Source organism: Pantherophis guttatus, chromosome 7, assembly GCF_059756535.1.
Source record: "Pantherophis guttatus breed Tessera chromosome 7, ASM5975653v1, whole genome shotgun sequence".
In the NCBI taxonomy this organism is placed as follows: Eukaryota; Metazoa; Chordata; class Lepidosauria; order Squamata; family Colubridae; genus Pantherophis; species Pantherophis guttatus.
Genome location: NC_142069.1, coordinates 25,649,849 through 25,670,154, shown reverse-complemented (window position 1 = coordinate 25,670,154; position 20,306 = coordinate 25,649,849). Strand labels below are relative to the sequence as shown.

General features: G+C 38.7%; 2 protein-coding genes across 3 annotated transcripts; one reads left to right on the top strand and one right to left on the bottom strand.

Annotated features, from left to right (window-relative positions):
• On the top strand, window positions 1-3,380 carry MTERF2 (mitochondrial transcription termination factor 2). The gene is made up of 2 exons (XM_087873804.1): window positions 1-100; window positions 2,084-3,380. Exon 2 carries the CDS (start codon window positions 2,116-2,118, stop codon window positions 3,295-3,297), a length of 1,182 nt encoding a protein of 393 aa, XP_087729930.1. The 5' UTR covers window positions 1-100; window positions 2,084-2,115; the 3' UTR covers window positions 3,298-3,380.
• Window positions 3,381-5,440: 2,060 nt separating this feature from the next.
• Window positions 5,441-19,178, bottom strand: TMEM263 (transmembrane protein 263). 2 transcript variants are annotated; one of them, XM_034403521.2, is made up of 4 exons: window positions 19,044-19,178; window positions 15,409-15,445; window positions 9,857-9,926; window positions 5,441-7,808 (listed from the first exon to the last, which is right to left on the bottom strand). In XM_034403521.2, the coding sequence occupies exons 3-4, from the start codon at window positions 9,918-9,920 to the stop codon at window positions 7,522-7,524; spliced, it is 351 nt and encodes a 116-aa protein (XP_034259412.1). In that variant the 5' UTR covers window positions 9,921-9,926; window positions 15,409-15,445; window positions 19,044-19,178; the 3' UTR covers window positions 5,441-7,521. The 2 variants fall into 2 exon arrangements, with proteins under 2 accessions (XP_034259412.1, XP_034259413.1); XM_034403522.3 differs by lacking the exon at window positions 19,044-19,178 and adding an exon at window positions 17,783-17,859.
• Window positions 19,179-20,306: the final 1,128 nt, after the last annotated feature.

Sequence of the window (20,306 nt, the reverse complement as noted above, 5' to 3'; positions counted from 1 at the left end):
GTTTGTTCCACCATCGTAACTTCCCCACATCGAGCATTGGTATGGCTCAGGCACACGGCCTGTGACGCCAGCAGCCCAGTTTCTGCAGCTAGCACCCCGGGTAAGGCGTGATCGTGGCTTCGTGGCTAGGGAACCTCTGGGGTTGCCCTTTGGGAGGGTGGAGGACGGCGGGTGGTGGGTCAAAAGAGCAAGGGGGACAAGGTGTGGTAGTTTGCCTGGGGCAGGATCAGGGCCGGCTGCTCCTAGGCAGCAGGAGGCGATCCTACTGCATTTTCATCAGAGGTAGATGCGCTCCATTGCGTGGATTTCGTTTCTCCGGAATGTGTTTGTGCACTCGCGCAGACTTAACCAAGGAAGGCAACACTCGGTCCCGGTGTCAAGATGCTTCGTCTCGTTCGCAAAATTACAGTGTCGTTGAGCTCCTGCTGGGACTTTTGGCGCATTGCAACTACAAACAAAATCCTGGCTCCCTTCAGTCCCCATTTTGAGATCCCTGGCTGCGTGATTTAAACACTTCAGGTTGAATTAACGCAGGGTTGAGTTAAACATGCTCAGGGGTACGATGCACATGTAATCGTCGTCACTTTGTTATCTGCGGCTGCCGTTTTAAACTGAAATCAACGTTTTGACGGGCAAAATTGAAATGCTTTAAATTAATAAAAACGGGAAGGAGGAAATCTCAACCTGTTGATGTATCTCGTTAGGGATTGCGATTAAATGCTCCCAATGACTCAGTGGAATGAGTGGGTTCATTAGTTGGTATTTGAACAGGAAATCCCCAGGAACCTCCAGAAATGTAGATATTAAAAAAAATGTTATTATTACAGTGTTAACAAATTCATATTAGCCTGCCCACATAGGCACCAGTAACTGAGTCTGATTCGAGGAAAGATTTACTTTTTAAAAATGTAAGTCTTCCCACTTAAAGATTGCAGAATGCAATCTTGTGAAACAAAGGTTTAAAAAGTCTGAAAATGCCTTTAAAATATTGGCCAAAAGGCCAATACATACAATCAGAAAAGATATGTTTTCCATTATTCCTATGGTAATGGTTGCTTTTACTTTATTTGTTTTCGCATTCTTTTCTTGGTTTCCCTGGCATGCAGGAGCCAGAACTGTGTGATCAAAGGAAATAAGGCAGGAAATAAAAGTACAGGGGTGTTATTTTGTTTAAATTTGTTTAATACCCACATGTATTACAACAAAAGAAATATGTCTCTTTTGACCTTTGCTGCTATTTAACATTTATCATTGCAATCCAAAGCAAGTTTTCACATAATTTAATTTGAATGGAATGGGGATTTTTATTAAATAGGCAACAATATTTAAAGAGACAGTGAGGGAGGAATTCATCAATCAACTTGTCACAATCACAAAATTTTATTTGAAGAGAAAGGATTTAGATGACACTAGATAACCCATGTCCCATTGGGTCATCATTTTAGATATTTCTTTAAGCAGAAAAAGAGAATGACCAAGGATGGGCCAAAAAGCAGTCGTAGCAGAAGTGACTTCTGACTTCCTGCCAGCTTCTCCATTGAGTTTCCTTGTGGGGATATGATAGGGAACATTGGAAATCTCCCCAGCAGGCAGTTAAGTGGCTGCTGGGGGGAGGACGGAGTGAGGATTGCCAGATTGGCTGGGAAACCATCATGGAATGGTCAAAATGAAGATCATGTGACCATATTAGTGCAGCAGCAGTCAGTAGCAATGAAGCAGCCATAACTTACCCAAATTTCATTCCCTCAGAAATCATTGATCCTGAATTTTGGACAAATTCTGTAAATTAGCCCATTTGAGGTGCCTTGGTTCAAAAATTGTTATTCTATGATGCACCCTTCTATCCAATTAAAGGTCATGATGAGATTTAATAATATTTAGTCTTCCAGTAAGTCCTGCCTGCTACATTATATTGCCATTTTTGCTTCAATAAAGATCAATTGAGAAAAAAGAATAGTTGCACAATGTTGCATACTCTAGTCATGTATCTGGGACTATTAAGATTATTGAGTTGTTTTTCTTGCTTTTTTTTCCAAGTTTGAGTTTAACATGGCATTCATATCTTATGCTTTGATTCTTACAGGCCTTTCCTGATGTGGTGCTTGACCAATATAAATGGCTTATATTGTCCCAAATTTCTATATGCATTTTTTGGCTAGATCTCAGTCCTGCCTAATATTGGCAGCTTCATCAGTCTTCTGGTATCAAAAAAAGAATGGACACCTTTTACAGTATTTGAGATATGCCACTGATACTTCTTTAGGAGAAGAGAATAAAGTCACTGTGGAAAATCTGTCCAAATTATCAGTGGATATAAAGAAAATCCGTAGGCTGAAGCCATGGGTTCTGTCAAAAGAAGTGTCATATATCAAAGAAATAGCTAATATTTTGCAAACAATTGGCGCTGATGGACCTTCAGTAGCACATATGTTTGAATGTTGTCCTGAAGCCATTCTTTGTAGTCCTACCAATGTCACTTGCCAAAGAGATCTGTGGTTGTCCGTCTGTCAAAATGAAAAGCAGTTAGTGGAGTTAATAAAACGATTTCCAGATGCTTTTTTTAATGCTGAACATTATGAAAATCAGAAGGCCAACATTAGATTCTTCAAAGCACTGGGGCTGAAGAATGCAATCATCCGCCGGTTTTTAACAAGTGCATCAAATATTTTTTACAACCCTGTTGAAAAGAATGAGCATATAATAGAAACTCTGCAAAGAAACTATTTAAGACTAGGTGGTTCACAGGAAAATTTGAAAAACTGGCTACTGAAATTATTGAGTCAAAATCCATTTATTTTATTAAAGACTTCTACTACTGTCCAAGAAAACCTGGAGTTTCTTCAGAACAATCAATTCACCGATTCTGAAGTTTTAAGCCTGTTGTCCAAGCTCAAAGGATTTATTTTTCAACTTAATCCTAGTAATATGCAGAGTAGCCTCTTGTTTTCAAAGACCATCTTCAACTGCAGTGATCAAGAATTAAAAGAGCTAATATTACAGTGTCCTGCCCTTCTCTATTATTCAGCTTCAATTCTGAAGGAAAGACTAGATGAACTATTGAAGGAGGGAATTTCTATAGAACAAATTAAAGAGTCTCCCGCTGTGTTAGAATTATCAACAGAGATAATTCAATATCGGATTAAAAAATTAGATGCCCTAGGATATAATCTGAAGAATGGAACTATAAAATATCTCAATGGAACAAAAAAAGATTTTGAAACTACCCATGGAATGATACAAGCAAAAAATGAGAGACCCATATATAATCCAGTGGCTCCTTTGAATATTGAAGATTAGTTTCCAGAACCTGCTTAATAAAAAGACAGACTGGGTTGTCTTTCACAATTCAAATAAATTGGATTTAACTGCTACTTAGAAAATGGAATTTTTATGCAGGCCTTTTTTTTCCTGAATCGGTGTTTCTAAACATGCAATTCCATCATGGAATTCATAGGATCAGACTAAAAGGCTGTCTGATCCAACATATTGTTCCTACAGTAGCCAACCACATTTATATGTGAAATCTACAAGCTAGGCACTAGTCCAATAGCATCCACTGCTCATGTCCTCTAGGAACTAATATTAAAAGGCACTTTCTGATATGGAAGTAATACATAGCAAGTATGCCTAGAAACTACAGATAGTCCTATATTCCATGGATTCAATTTCTCTTCAAAACAAATTTAAGACATGTGAGATAGGAGTCTGTAGTTTCATGTTGCATGAAATAATACGTTTATTTGCATCTAAAGGTCTTTCACTTAAAGAGTTAGGAAATAAATATTTTCTTTCTCTATTTTCTGCATTTCTTGTGTAGATGTAGGCTTTTTTAATCGTTTAGAAGTGCTTTTGTAAATTTCAACATTTTAACTTTTCATAAAACCTATTATTTATTAAATTTCTATGACACTCATCTCCCTTACAAGGTGACTCTGGGTGGCTCCAGTCCTTCGATAATTAGTTGTCCTTTTTTTGCCCCTGTTAAGGATATTATTGATACAATGTTGGCTTATATATTTCCTGGCCAACCAATTAGGCAATAACCATTTCCTAACAGCCCCTTCTCTTTTTAAGATGTAAGCACCAGTATAGGAAATAGTACTTCAATATAGTTTGTATAAGAGTATTATAAGATTGTAAACAATATATATATACATTATTTAGGAAAAGGAATGAAGTTTTAAACTTCTGCCCTGATAGACAAGATGCACCCAGCATTAGTTTAAGTTATAATATACTTGCTTTGTGCAATATTTAAAATAAAATTTAAACCTATTGAGAATATATTCAGTACATTCAGTTTATTTAATAAATTAGGTTAGATTATGCATAATTGAGTGATATGTAATCCCTGCTAATTAGAAATACCTACATGACTTATGTGCCATCAAGTCAGTGTCAAGTCTTAGTAACCACATAAACTTTTTCTTTCACTGATCTCGAGTATATGCATGATCTATTTTAGCAATATACTCTCTGGCATTTTAAATTATTTGGAGTCATTAACCTGGTACATATGCATTCTATGATTTTAGGACACAAAGGAACAGAATGGCACATCTCACAACTACATAGAAGCCTGGCTTTGAATTTGCATATAGCACATACTATGCCTATTTAACTATGCTATTTTTCTTCCTAAATATCAAGCAGGACAACTTTTAGTATTTAGAACTGCATGAAAATTCATGCATTTAAAAAGAAACCCATGTATAGAAATGGGATGAGGCACTGGGTTTTAGTATTCTTTATTTCATAGGTTCTACTCTATTGTCCCCAAATAGTTTTTTCAGCTCATTGCTGAATGATATGCAATCAGGAATCAATACAAAAAAAAAGAGGATATTTCATTATGTCATTCTGTCCATCAGTAAAAAGACACTTTATGGGATCAATGGACGTGTCTGGAAAGCATCTCATAAAGTAGTTGGCATGGGAATGTTACAAGGCACCCATTTATCAGAAAGCACAATGAGATTTGCTTCAATGAAACACAGATGCCTGCTGGGCAGTGGTGAAATCCAAATTTTTACCGGTTCTGTGGGCAAAATCTCCATTCCCTCCCCACTCTGGGGCCAGCCAGAGGTGGTATTTGCCAGTTCTCCGAACTGCTCAAAATTTCCGCTACCGGTTCCCCAGAACCTGCTGGATTTCACCCCTGCTGCTGGGGCATATTGACATTGCCAGCTTACTGATACTAGATCTCTCTATTTGTTATTCTAAGCTTATGAATCTAGATATCGTACCTTAAGATCTCATTTATCATTAAATGTCAACGTCAAAGAAATAACAAATGTCAGTTCTTTTAAGTACATCAATATGTTTGCAATTTTTATGCCTGTGGCTAATCTTTCTATAGATATACATTCCATATGCAAACCATTCTGTGCTTGGAACACAGGAACCTTTAATACATATTTCTAAAAATAACGCATACACGTTTTATTCTTTTTATGTATATTTTAAGATACACATTTATTAGGGAATTGGTTGAGTAGTAAAATGACAAAGTATCTAAATGCTAGCCAAGGTATCCAATAAGAAGATTGTCTGATAAGCTTTCTAATCTAGGCACATTGTTAATCCAGTCACCTAATTAAATACTATTTACAAACAAACTCCTAATTTATATAGTATCATTGATAAAACTTGTTTCGTAATGAAGTTTTTTTTAGTTGAAGCTTTAATGATGCCTTTGGGCCATAAAATATTTTTTATGTTCTGGTGAGCATATGAAGTTGCTTGCTATCGTCAAGCTAGCAAATTCAGGTCAGAAACCAACAGCACACTTGATAATTCTTTTCAACTAGTGATGCCAAGAATTAAATATAAATCCTTTCTATGCACAGTATATTTTATCACTGAGCTATGGATCTTTGGCCGGTGAAATACAAATTGTAACAATACAATAAATTATATCAGATTAATTTAATTTATGAATATGTAATTTTAGACAAGGGACAGTTTTTGGTCATTACTTTTACAAGACACCATCTGTTTTAACCTAGTGTTTATAATCACAACTATTCCAACCAGGTTTGTATGTTTTTAACACATATTTTAAGAAACATTGTAAACAGAATAGTCTTGTGAACTTCAGTCTTTTTTAAGGACTACCAAAATATTATAAATTCAACAGAAACATGCTAAAGAGCTTCTAAATGAAACTAAAAGATATCAATCCAATAAATCCACAATATAGCCCACTGAGCACAAAGGACTACCAACCCTGATTTAATGGATTAGGGATTAGAAACAAGACAGACTGAAAGAGACATATCTATGTCTTGCTTAGAAACTTTGAAAATGTATGCACGAAATACATTTCTCTGCAAATCACTTGTTTCTATCATTATTGGTCATGGGTGCCATTCAGCAAACGTACCTGCTGAGGTATTATTTGTAGAAAATATTTTATATTAATTATCATTGAAAATATCAAGCATAATTCATCAAACTCTACAAAATCTCTAGTGATAATGGGTGATACTCAGGCAAACAGATTATACACAGCAACAGCAGTTGCTGTATTTGCATTATGTACTCCGGAAATAAGATTGTACACATTTGTACCTTGAGGCTAGAAACCACAGAAGTGTTTTTATTTTACAGCTGAAAGTTACTCAATATTGTCTTAATGTAAACTTGGAATTAATTTTCAGTTAAGCAACCTAACAACATAAAGGGCTTTTCATTTTGCAGGTGAGAACATCAGTACGCTACACCTGAGATTTAGCAGTCTGTCTTTGTCAGTATCAACAGATTAAAAAAAGTGTAGAACTCCTTCTACAGACTGCTTTGAAATGACAGACATTACAAAAACTTTAAAAGATTCTCTTAAGTAAAAAATAGATTGTTTTTCACCATAAGGCATGAATGATTTGACTCAATATACTATACACACATATACATGCGTGTGCGCACACAAACAAATCCTTGTGACAGTTGACTTCTAAAGAATTTAGTGTTTATAAAAATAGTTTGAAAAAGCAAAGATACACAAGGACTCTATAGGGAGTTCAAGGACTGTTTTCCAAAAAAATATAGACATCATAGGCTTGAAGCTAGAACATCAATGTATCTGTGTATGACAGAGGCAACCAATTAAGGGCATAATCAGGCTAATATTTAAGCACTTTAATGCTGAAATTATTTTAAAGGGAGCTATTATCATCAGACCGTGAAGTGCTTAACTTTTTGCCAAGTCATTCCCTCCACTTCTATTTTCACATTTTTAATTCAAGATATCGAAAAGTGAATTAATGTTCAAACGTGAGCCATTCCTTCAGATCCATGTACTTGATTCCTTTTTTTTTTTTCAATCAAGTGTAACCTTTCACCAGACAAGTTCCTGAAGAAATCTAAAGTTTCTGTGATACCAGGCTGCTAATGTCCCTTGCAGGAGAAAGTTAATTCTTTCAGTTCTTTAGATATTCCTCCAGAATGGTGACCTTACAGTAGTCCAAATCTTGTAGGTCCCATAGCCACATAAGGTCCTCAACGAAACAGTACTAAATTTCTTTAATCAGATTTATCCTTTTTCTTCCCAGTTAAAGGCACTTTGCTTGAGATAGCAGATCCTACAGCTGTAACGCTTCCTGTCACAACTGAAACACTTCCTTTAACTAATCCTATTCCCATGGAAGGCACAGCAGTTACTGCTGTTTTGGTCACTTCAAAGCTTTTCCCTCCTATCCATGCTACGCCACCAATTGTGGCACCGACAGCTCCTTTGGTTATGCTGAAGAGGCCGCCAGTCACCCGGGTAAGCATGCCAGGCTGTTGTTGTGGATGATCTTTTACTGAATCTAAAAGAAGAGAAACAGTGTCAGTATTCAGAATTAGTTTAAATGTGGGGGAAATTAAAGTCCCAGTGAAATTTTGCTGTACAACAGGGGTGTCAAACTTGATTTCATTGAGGGCCGCATCAGGGTTGTGTTTGACCTCGGGGGCCGGGATGGGCATGGCCAGCTCAACATCACTCGTGTTGGGGGCGTCTGTGGTGGCCCAAGCACTCTGCCAGTGAAAACAGGCTCCTGAGCTCCGTTTTTGGCTGCAACAGCCTCCTGCAACCCTCTGCCAGCGAAAACGGAGCCTGGGAAGGCCGTGTGCAGCCCTCCCAAGCTCCGTTTTTGCTGGCAGAGGCACCATGGGCCAGTACTTCACTGTTTCCAGGGCGGCTCTGTGGGCTAGATCTTAGCCCCCCACGGGCCAATCCAGCCCCTGGGCCTTGAGTTTGACACCCCTGCGCTACAACAACTCTATCCTATGACATATCACCAGCAGAAGTACACTTTTTTGGGGGGGGGAAGGGGGAATAGCAAAGACTCAATATTTTCTAAGAATGCAAAAGAAAGTTTGGATTGAGTTTTGGTTCTTTAATTATCATCGTTATTAATTAAGGGATTCATCATTTTTGTGTACTAATTACAGGATAGAAAATCGTTTCAGAGCAGAATCTGGGCTCTTTTGAGATACCAATAGAGGAACTGATTACCATTTGCTGGGTTGAAATACGTTAAACTATGGATTGTTTTAATGATGGCATGTTGACCAATAAAATGGCAAATTATAAATCATTATCTATAAGGTGTCAGTGTTCCAAGTAATGCAGCCATAGAAAACAGAACTCCAGAATGAATATATTCATACACCAGGAAATTACATTATAATTTGTTAATTCCAGTCAGGGACTCTTTAGATACCTGACATAACTTATTAAAATTTATTCCTAAAAGGTGAACTCAGCATTATAACCATTTACTACATGTTACTGGGTTTGAAAAGTTAGCATATTATGCTTTTTAGTAGAACCAAGCACCTTTCCAGGATAGCAGAAAAAAACCCACTTCATTCACTTCCTTCATCACTCCTGTTTCATTAATTGAACTTATAGTTCAATTTATTTCAAAAGCTGGAGGTAAATCTAAGAAATCCAAATTTCTGAATCCTTTACAGAATATATTATCATGCAATTTAAACAAACAAAAGAGGCAGCTTTTTCACAAAATCACATCTACTGAATACTTTCTAATAAAAATCCTTTTTTTAAAAAAAGTGAAGATAGCTGTTCATTGTTAAACTACATTGTCCACCACAATCAGCATAGCTAGAAACATGCATATATGTATGTATGTGTATGTATGTGTGCAGACGCATACATACACATACAGTCTATGTATCCAAAATGAAAGAAAGAAAACATAATTTGACAAACATATCCACCTTATGTGTTAACCTTTCTTAATAACAAAACCATTCCGAGAGTGGAAAGCAGTTATACAATTACCTCCATGTGAATGGAAAGCCAATGGTGGTAGAAATTCTGAAAAAAGCAAGACTGCCTTGGAAGTCTGAATAACAGGTTTCATTTGTGCAAGTAAATCATCTACTTGCAATTATAAATTAACAAGCCATTTGATTTAAACCAAGCTGCATAGGTTTTCAAAGCAGTGCTCCCTGCTCCCTTCTCAGCAGCAATATCACACGTCATAAATTATTTTAAAAGGACAATATATTAGGAGCAACATTAATATAACAAGATTCTGCATAACCTTAGGTTATTTTAACTATTATTAGCTTGGATATTTAATCATGAGAAAAGCAGACTAGTAATTTTAGTGTGTTGCCATGAAGTAGCCATTGAAGGTCTTGGGTGACCAAATTATCCTGCACAACAGATAACAAACATATCTTTAAAAGTAAAAAAAAAAAAAAAAAGGCAACGTATTTGTAATTTACAAAGTCAGCTTTGATCATGAAATTAAAATCTGCTTATAGAGAATAGAATAACAATTTGAAAAGAACAATTTACTGCATCATATTTGAGCAAACAGCACTGTTTTGGAAAATATACCTTCTGGGGGTTCACTGTTAAGATATGGAGGAACATCTTGCTCATCCTTCTCTGTCTGGTTCATTATTGCCTGAAAATTAAAAAAAATGTATAGTTTCTAGGTTAGTCCAACTCTTTTCTATGTTCTTTTGAAAAGTTACTCGCTAGCAAGTCAATGAAAGCATATGCTGGGACATGTTTTCCATGGTAGCCCAATCACCGATACAATACTTTATGGGTGAGGGTAAGAGGTTCATTGCCTGAGCTTGTGGGTTGGTTTCTGAACATTTTGTTACCAGGCTAGGTAACATCTAGTAATGAAAAGTTCGGAAACCAACCCACAAGCTCAGAAAATGACCTTCCACCCTCATCCTACACCCGAGCTATAGATATTTAGGACTATCGCATACGTTAAGAACTAATATTCTAGAGCATTGATGGTGAAGGTATAATAACATCCCATAGCTGACAAGCCACAATGTTTTGGGTGACACACCAGTGTTTACACCTACATTCACCAACTGTTCTCAAAAGCATATCTTGCTATCATGTGATTTTCTAAGACTGGGCAAAAATGGGTATGTTCTTGAGTGGCCTCTGGAGTCTCCAAAAATCCTTGAGAAAAGGATATGCTTTCGCACAGTTTCTGGAGGCTGCAGAAGAGCATTCTCCGAAGCCGCTTCAAAAATGAAGAACTTGTGAGACCCGGAGAAGCTCTAGGTAGGCTGTAGGGGCCTGTTAGTAGAAAGAGGACACTGCCAGAAGGTAAGCAGCACATGGCATATCCTGGGGAACGGTGCAAGGGGACCAATGAGGAAGGAGATAAGAGAATTGTTTCTCTTTTGTTTAGTGTGTATGTATATGATATGCCAGCAGAGTCATTTTAGGCATTTTATGAATTTTTGGAACACCAAGCCCAAAAGATTCACGACTGTACTAGAGGCACTTATGCTATGTAACAATATGCAATTTCCAATGTTTCCTTCAGGGCCTAGGACAGGGATGGCTAACCTTTTTGCTGTTGTGTGCCAAAAGCGGAGGGAGTGTGTGGGGGGGGGGTTTGCGTGTGCACGTGCCTACACCCATAATTCAATGTGCCCCGCCCCCCACGCATGCATGTGTGACCCCCCGCACTCACCCAGCTTTTGGCATGTGATGGCACCGTGGGCCCGGTAGGCCCATTTTTCGCCCTCCCCAGGCTCCAGAGCCTTTCTAGGAACCTGGGGAAGGCGAAAATGGCCTTCCCCACCCCCTGGAGGAAACAGACCGTTTCCCACGTGCCGGAGCTGAGCTAGGACAACGCTCGTGTGCCCACTGATTTGGCTCCGCGTGCCATCTGTGGCACGCGTGCCATAGGTTCGCCATCACGGGCCTAGGATATAACCTTTAATGTGGAAAAGAAAAAATATTATCTAATTCAGTCAGGATAATTTGCATTCTTGTTTCAAGCAGGTTGCTAGTTGAAAATTTCTTAAAGCCCTGCCTTACTCGAAGTAAGGAAATAATAATTCTGTATTTTCAGCTGTGCTGCAATAGCAAAAAGCTGTAAATCGAGCCACAAATATAACTGGTTGAATCAAGATCTTTTACAGTAAATCCTTATATAATAATTTAACGAATTCTAAATTTAGAACTGATTTCTTCTTTTAAACAAGAAAAATAAGTAGGCCAAGCCTCATTCTCAATACCTTGTGTTATTTTAATAATTAGAGAACAGTTGAGCCCATATTATCTTGAGTATCAAGTGAGTAGAATATGGAAAAGTTAAGACTGCGGTTATGTCATTTATTAATCTATCACTACAATAAATTGTAATGTGCACAATAAGAATACTGAAGTAATGTTGGAGTTGGAATTAGGACTTTGACATATTTGTGTAAAATTTAAAAGCAGCATGATAAGTTCAGTATCAAGGTGAAAATACGGTACATTCAGTGAATAATGTATCATTAAAGTTATTATAATAACCATGCAATACTTTAAAATAACAAAAGGATTTGCATCTAAATATGACTCAACTATTCAACTCAGGAAATTTCATTTCTATTTCATTCAAGATAAAGATGTCAGCAATCTGAAATGGCCTATCCTTATACAAATCAGATTTGCCACATGAAAGCATTGCACAACCAATACTGTTAAGTAACATCTGATTACAGAGGCAATTCAATAAGGCTGAGGGGAGAAGTACTACCCTGGAGTAATCTTTCATGAACCTTATTCAGGATTATCAAGATCATATGGAATTTCGCCAAGTAACGTGGTATTAACATAACTCTCAACATGGAAAGTAGAATTCAATAGGAATAACTGTATACTGCCTACAGCAGTGGTGGGTTGCTACCAGTTTGGGTGAACCAGCAGCGGCGGAGGCTCTGCCCACTTGCCCGGATGTCATCAAATACCGGTGGCAAAGGTAAGTGAAACCCACCACTGGCCTACAGATTAACAGGACATAACAATAGAGTTGTATTTATTGGGTATCCTACCTGACAAAATAAAAATGAATATATTTATTTGATTATACATGTAATAACAGCTGCAAGAATTGTTTATGCACAAAATTAGAAATTAGAAAAAATACCTTCGGAAGATGAAGTAATAAGAAAGATTTTAGATTGCGCTGAAATGAATCAATTAACTTTATTGATTAAAAATAGGGAAGAATCAGAATATTTTAAAACATGGAATTATTTTTACTGTTGGTTGCAAAAGAGATATAAATGATTAATTGCTTAAATATGTATAAAAAACCTGATAGTAAGAATATGATTATAGTAATCAATTCGTACAGTGGTTTGAAGATGATTGAGACAGAATAAACTGCTGGTACAAGAAGAATAAAATGAACTGAAGAATTTACAGGGGAGGGCTGATTGATGTTTTAAATGTTTGTTTGTTTTTTTTAAAAAATAATAATAAAAAACTTTATGTAAAAAAAACACCAGGACATAACAATAGTTTCCACTTCCTGTCCTTAAATTAGAACACCTTGCTTTTTGAGCTATTTTAAAAGGTCACATGACTTATCTGATGCTAACAGGTGAATTGTTTTATGTGCTTCCCATTGCTGTCTCAACATGGGTTTTCTTTAACATACTCTGAAGAATTAAATAGACACCACTATAAAGGTCTTTTACAGAGTTATACACATTTCTTCCTTCTGTAAAAAGATAGCAAGAACTGAACAAAGAGAGTGTTTTTTTAAACCTCTTTTGGCTTTTTAAAACTAAGAGTCAATTAAATATTGAATTCTAAAATCTAGTAAGTAGCCAACTGTCATTAGAATATTTTCAAAATCATTTCTACAGATTTATACAATATAAATCAAAATTTTGTTTCATGTGACTTACATACATAATGCCTTGTAGTTTCAGAATAACAAGTTCCCTCTTGTTTTCTTCTAATTAAATAACATTACCACAGTAAAATAATTTTGAATTGCCCAACCACCCCTGAAAGATTAACCTAACTCAACAAAAACAATGTATCTAACAAGATATACAGTCTAGAAAAACTGCTGAGCCAATTCAACAACTACAGCTTAGACAATGTGATATCTGGTAATGTGTGTTCCTTTAGCGACACAGTTGTTCAGTTGCTATTTTTAGCCTACATGCTTAATGAACAAGCTTCTTCCCCCTCTGGGACATTTTGATGTAACTATAAAAACAGGCAGCTGTGCAATGCTTTAATATATACCTCATTATTGCTATGCAACCCAATATGTATTTCGTTGTATGGGTATACTGTGTATATACGTACAATGACAATAAACTTTATATATATAACGCAATTGAAATTACAAATACCAAATTATAAAAAATTGCTAAAAGTCCTATTTATTGTAGCAAATAACAATCTCTTGAAAGAATTAATGTTGTTGTTTAATAGTTTGCAATAATATACGAATAGGTTAGAGAAGCCTGCAGACACTGGAGAGATTCTGAGAAATGCAGTCCCAACTCAGTTGGAGAATGTCAAACTGGGAAGAGTAAACTGGAATCTAGGACTGTGCAAGGCTTCAAACTGATTTGAAAAAGGTGTTTTGAAACATTTGCAAGATTTGTGACCCATTAAAGTGGCCTGGAAATTCTGGAAAAAAAGTACAGGTGTTTTAATGAGTCATAGACAAGGGCTGTGTTCAAACTCTAACAAGGCCTAAAGAATTTCTCCCAAATCAAATCCAAAGCACTGCTGAGCTCTAGTAGAATATAGCTACAAGGTGAAAAATTGTACTAGACAATTACCATAAATATATGCCTTTCTCTGCTTCTGCTCATGGTTTTTACATGCTATAATGACTACACAACATGTAGAAAGTTATGTGCAATCATTTATACGGCCTGGTATGTAACAAATGAATTTATGACAATGTTGTCAGGAAAGTCTGTCATCTTTCAATCATGCAAAGATGAGCCTTTATTTTCATTGCTCGCTTTAGCATAAACATAACAATCATCTTTACATCCTGTAGATTCTTTCACATATCTGTAGAAAGTCTGTTTAATTATAATTAACATTCTTCGGCTATGAACTCACACTTGTCTCAATTCCTTCCCTCATCCATAACAAACAGCACAAAAATCTTGTAGCATAAATAAGAAACAACAATATGAACTCTTCAGACTGCCCAAGTCCTTTGGACTTAGCTAATAAATCAATGTAACATATAAAACCCAAAATATGATTTTGTTTCATTTCTCATTTCTAGATGTTTCCTATCCAAAGTTTTGCAAAAGAAGTCTTCATATAGGTTGGATGAGTATTGCACTATGCAATAATAAAATATTTGACTCAAGTTTTATCTTGGTTTTTTGTAAATATCCGTATTGTATCTTTTAACTGCTTTTAATTGTATTCTTTGAATATTCTTTTTGTGCAGCAAAAAAGGTTTGAAATAATCTGACACCACAGTTGAAATACAGATCTCCTCTATACAGATTACTCCTAACTATGCCAACTAAAATACAGGTAGTCCTCAGCTTACAACCACAATTGAACCCAAAATTTATGTTGCTAACTGAGAAATTTGTTAAAACGAAATTTGCCCCATTTTACAACTTTTCTTGCCACCTTTGTTAAATGAATCACTGCAGTTATTAAATTCTTAACACGGTTAAGTGAATCCGGTTTCTCCACTGATTTGCTTGTCAGAAGGTTGCAAAAGGGGATCACATGATCTTGGGACACTGCAACTGTCATAAATGTGAGTCAGTTGTCAAACATCTGAATGTAAATCACATAACTGTGGGGATGCTGCAACGGTCATAAGTATGAGAAATGGTCGTCATCTTTTTCAGTGCCATTGTAACTTTGAAAGGTCACTAAGTGAACTGTTGTAAGTTGAGGACTAGCTGCATGTCCTTAAAATATCCAGTGTGAATGTAATATACATGTGAATGCTCGTAGTAGTTTGATTCTTAAACTGGATGAGGTAGAGAGGAAGTTGTTATTCTGCCCAAGATATTCCTGGAAACATATTTTTTTCCTGCCTTGTCGTCTACCACTAACATTTAGGCTTTCTCACTATACACAAACAATTAACATACTTTATTAGTATTCATACTTACCAAATATTACTGTATTCAAATGTCCCAATGTGATTTTCTATATAAAATCAAAGAGAATTATATACTTAAAACTTTTTAATAAAAAGATTTATCAAAATGTTACTATACAAGAAATCCAAATATAACACAGACTAATATCTGCAACTCAAATTATGTGAAAGGTGAGTATATCTTCCAGAAAAATATTTGCAGCAACCATTGAACCATTGAACAACTGATAAAGGAGAATATTTGTAGCTCAGAGTTGTAATGAGGGGTCCTTGGTGCTCTCTGAGCCTCAGAGAGGACCATGGACCCCTCACCACTGAACTACCCATTTTCCCCAAAATAAGACATCCCCTGATAAGAAGACCAATTGGGCTTTTGAGCGCATGGCAATAAGGCCAAGTGCTTATTTCAGTGTTAAAAAAATATAAAACAGGGTCTTATTTTCAGGGAAACACGGTAATTTTAAATCAAGATTCTGGATTCATGAAAATATGATATTCTAAGCAAAAAACTAGATAATGATGCTTTAGGTAAATAGTGTTTCTACACTGCTTTTTTTTAAAGCAGCATACAAACATTTTAAACATTTGCTCAGAATTATATGGTTGTCCAGATTCTCCTCAGCAGTCCTGTTTAGATTGTGTAATTAACAAATTCAATTAATGTTCGGTTTCCACAAAATCTGACCTGATTGTCTCTTTATTGTTCAGAGATCTGCAGATCTATCGTTATTTTTAGAATCCTGATTATTGTGTTCATTCTTACTAAAATAGAATAGTAAAAAAAAGATAGATTCTCATTTCCAAGGTCAGTAAAATGAGGATCCAAATTGTTGGGGGAAATATGTTGACTCTATACACCACTCAGAGAGGTCTGTTAAAGCACTGTGAAGTGGTATATAAGTCTAAGTGCTATTGCCATTTCATTTCTTGCATCGAGAAAAGAGTTTGCAGTCATAGCAGCTGATATTTGGGGACAATTAAAACATTACTGCTATCATTATACCACCCTTTCCAATTTTGTGGTAGCCAGATATTTTGAATTACAACCTTTATAATCACCAGTGACTGTTGAATGGCAATTCCAGAAATTGTAATCCAAGATATTTTTAGGCATAAATTGGAGAAAGCCGCATTATACACTGAAGACCCTTTGATTGGAAAAGCAGTTTTAAGTTCAATAGAACTTTTCAATACCAAGAGTCCAATACAATATTTCTTCACTTCACTATTTTATCGGGACTCCTTATGCATGGTCACTCATGCCCTCGTCACTTCCCGCCTGGACTACTGTAATGCTCTCTACATGGGGCTCCCCTTGAGGAGCACCTGGAGGCTCCAACTGGTCCAGAATGCGGCCGCGCGGGTGGTTATGGGAGCGACATGGCGCTCCCATGTAACACCTCTCCTGCGCAAGCTGCACTGGCTCCCGGTGGTCTTCCGGGTGCGCTTCAAGGTATTGGTTACCACCTTTAGAGCGCTCCATGGCTTAGGACCTGGGTACCTACGAGACCGCCTTCTGCCACCGGTAGCCTCTCACCGGCCAGTACGCTCCCACAGAGAGGGGCTCCTCAGGGTGCCATTGGTCAAACAGTGTCAACTGGCAGCCCCCAGGGGGAGAGCCTTCTCTGTGGGGGCACCTGCCCTTTGGAACGAGCTCCCCCCGGAGATACAGAGGATCCCGGATTTACGCACTTTCCGCCGTGCCCTCAAGACTTTTTTATTCCAACATGCTGGGCTGGCCTAATTCTTTTTAATTGCTTAATTTTAATTTGCTTTTTTAAAAAGGTGTGTTTTAATTAGTATGGGCCAAATTTGTTTAATATGTTTTAAATTGTTTTTTAAATTTTATATTGTTTGTGTTTTATCTTTGGCTGTTCACTGCCCTGAGTCCTTCGGGAGAAGGGCGGTATATAAATCCAAATAAACCTAAACCTAAACCTTATCAAGACAGCTTATAAGTAAAATTAGAAAAGCCAATTATTAAAATATTAAAACGAAAGCCATTTTGTTTTTCTTTAGAAATTTGCCAAACTCAATTCAAAGAACCATTTTAAAATCCCTCATCATTCCCACAAAGGGAAAGCAATGTTTCCAAAGAGGTTGGAGAATTCCTTAATTCATTATTGCATCTTTTTGAAGGGTTTACCTAGCTGATAATTTAACCTTATCCTGGGGGGGGGGGGGTTGCCCAGCATCGTAGGGCCCCAGAGTACTTTTAAAGAAGAAAATTCCCATTTTTTCCTGTCAAACTTCCATTTCAATTTAAAACTCAGGCATTTTATTTTCCTGGAAGAGTTTTGAAACCACACACTATCGACGCAAAGTTGCCTTGCATATTAAATAACCTTACAATTTCGGCGCTATAAAAGCAGAAATATACTTACACACATATAGTAAACCATCTAATGGAGGCGCAATATTAATTTTCAGAGGTTCCAATGAGCTATTTGACCATCTGCGGACATGCGTTATACCCAACCCTGTTTTCCACCGAGAGTAATAATAATCTTCCCCACCGGGACCAAGCCTGAAAACACACTCCAGGAACAGAAGCGTAAACAGCAGCCTCCCCATTGCAAAGGGCTCCAAATGGGGGCCCAGCAAACACAAAGGGATGATGGATGGCACGCAGCAGTGACGTGGCAGAGGAGGCAGGCGCAGGACCCGGAGCCATACTGCTGTTGACGTGCAGCCTGGCTTCTTTTCCCCACCTCCTCGCGGGCTCTTCCACGTTGAACCCCCCACCCCCACCCCCAAATCTAAATATCCGCTGCCAGAACATACTGGCCACGCTTCTGCCTTTTCTCCTGCGTAATCTATTTTTACCTCCCTTTTGCACCCGCACTTATAGCAGTGCTGAGCGTGCCTTGCTCTCTTCCCGGGGGAGAAAAACCACTAGAGACGCTGCATTATTTTTCATGCCCCCCCCTCCCCCGTTCTCTCTCTCCTCGCCTTCCAATCAAAGCAGCAGCCAATGCTGCCGAAACTGGCTCTGCAGGGAAGGCTGGTGGACGTTTGAAAACCGTTTAAGAAACCTACCGACAACGCCATTAAGGGGAAGCTTCTCCCGTTCGGTCCCCAAGACATTCGACCCGAGCTTTCTGGATTTCCGCTGGAAAGCGGCAATCCGAGGAAATTTGCACTCGGGAGACTATTGCTACTGAACGCTGCCTGTGACGCTTCCATCGGGAACCTCGGGAGCGCAAGGCTGCTCGGTCAAGATCGGGGAAGAACCACAACTCCCTGTTTGAGGCTTTCCTTTTCCCAACAACACCAAGTTCGGTCCCCTTGTCCTCGCTAGGCTTCTCAGGTCCCCCCCACCCCCCTTGCTACGAGATGGCACCTAGCGTAAAGCTTCCACGTTCAAGAACAGTTCTCGGGCCAATTTTGCACGGGCGGCGTTTGGGCTCCCTTATACCCAAAGCGGCCCTTTACCTGCGCCTCGTTCCCACCTTCGCGGCCCCAGCAGGCGAGAGCCGCGGAGGGGACAGGCGATAGCCCTCCCCGCTCCCCACATATCCCATTCTTCTTCTTCCACCCCGGAAGGAAAGGGGTGGAGAAGATGCCCCAGGCAACTCCACCCCGCATTTTCTGCGCAAAGCGCAAGAGGAGGCTGGAGACCAGGAGGCCACCTTCCAAACTCACCTCGCTGGGATGTCCGCGCCGTTCGGTTCAGCGCGGCGGAGGACTCGACCAGGCAAGCCCGAACCCGACTCCGACCCCTTGGCGGCTGCCTCTTCAGCGCTTGCCGACGTGGCGCCCTACGCACCTCGCCCGTCCCCGCCCGCAGAACCCGCCCCAGGCCGGCCCGCGGCGCCCCCCGGCGCGGCTCTGGAGGGGCGCGCAGGCGCTTGAGCCCGACCGGGCCGTCTCGGAACTTGGACTGCCTCTCTTCCCCTTCCACCTCTTCCTCCTCAGAGAGCGATGCTGCTAAGGAGCCAACGGCAGGAATGAAGTTGACAGCAGCGATCAATAATTCCTCTTCTCTCTGCTTCTTGTTTTACCTTGAGAGCCTTGCCGAGGCTGGAAGTTATGGCAAGGATGTTGAGTAGCGACCTCAGCTCGTTGCAAATTGTTACCCCCTTCTCTCAAGGAGGCTCCTGACAGCTGCGTGTCAGGCAGAAGCTCGAAACTGCAACTGGGTCCGCTAAGAATTATGATCCCACTTTTGCCCTGAAGTTGCCAAAGGCTTGCCAGTAAAACCCGTCCCCAAGGGAGAGAGAGACCCGAAGGAAGAAAAGGGTGGTGTTAGAATCCTGTGCTCCCGTGTCAAGGAGCTTTTGACAGACATATAGCCAGCGCTTGGAAATGGGGATAAGTCGTGGGGATGGGTGCTTTGAAACTGTTACTTAAAGATCCTGGAAAGTAGGAATAAACACTGGATAATTATAGATGAGATTCTGCATTGAAGAATAGAGGTGACGGATAGGCCTGTTGTTATTTCTTGTTCATGCACATGGTAAATATATATGTAACTTAAGCAAATACATCCAATATCTTCAATTAGTGTTTGTTGACTGGAATGTAGCAGTAGCCAGTAGAGTTTATGGGGTGGGATGTCTTTGAGGAGAGGCAATCTTTTTGAGCAGTAAGAATTGACAATTTCAGCAGCAATGCTCTCCCAGACTCACAGATGCTTGGTTGCAACTTTCTGACAAATTGGTTTTCCTTTTCTCTCCCCCATCCCTTTCCCCCTTTTCTGTGTTTGCCTTTCTCTTATGAAAGTAGGCAATGTCTTTATTGTATTACTATCCTGAGAGCCTTTCCAACACGTGGGAAAACCGTTTACTGTAACCATTTAAAAAAAAAAACAATAGTACAGCAAAGATAGAAATAGGATTGACAGCCAGTCATGGGCTGGAGATTGTGGCGTCACTTTGTACTCAGCAGAATTCATGTCTTATCTGA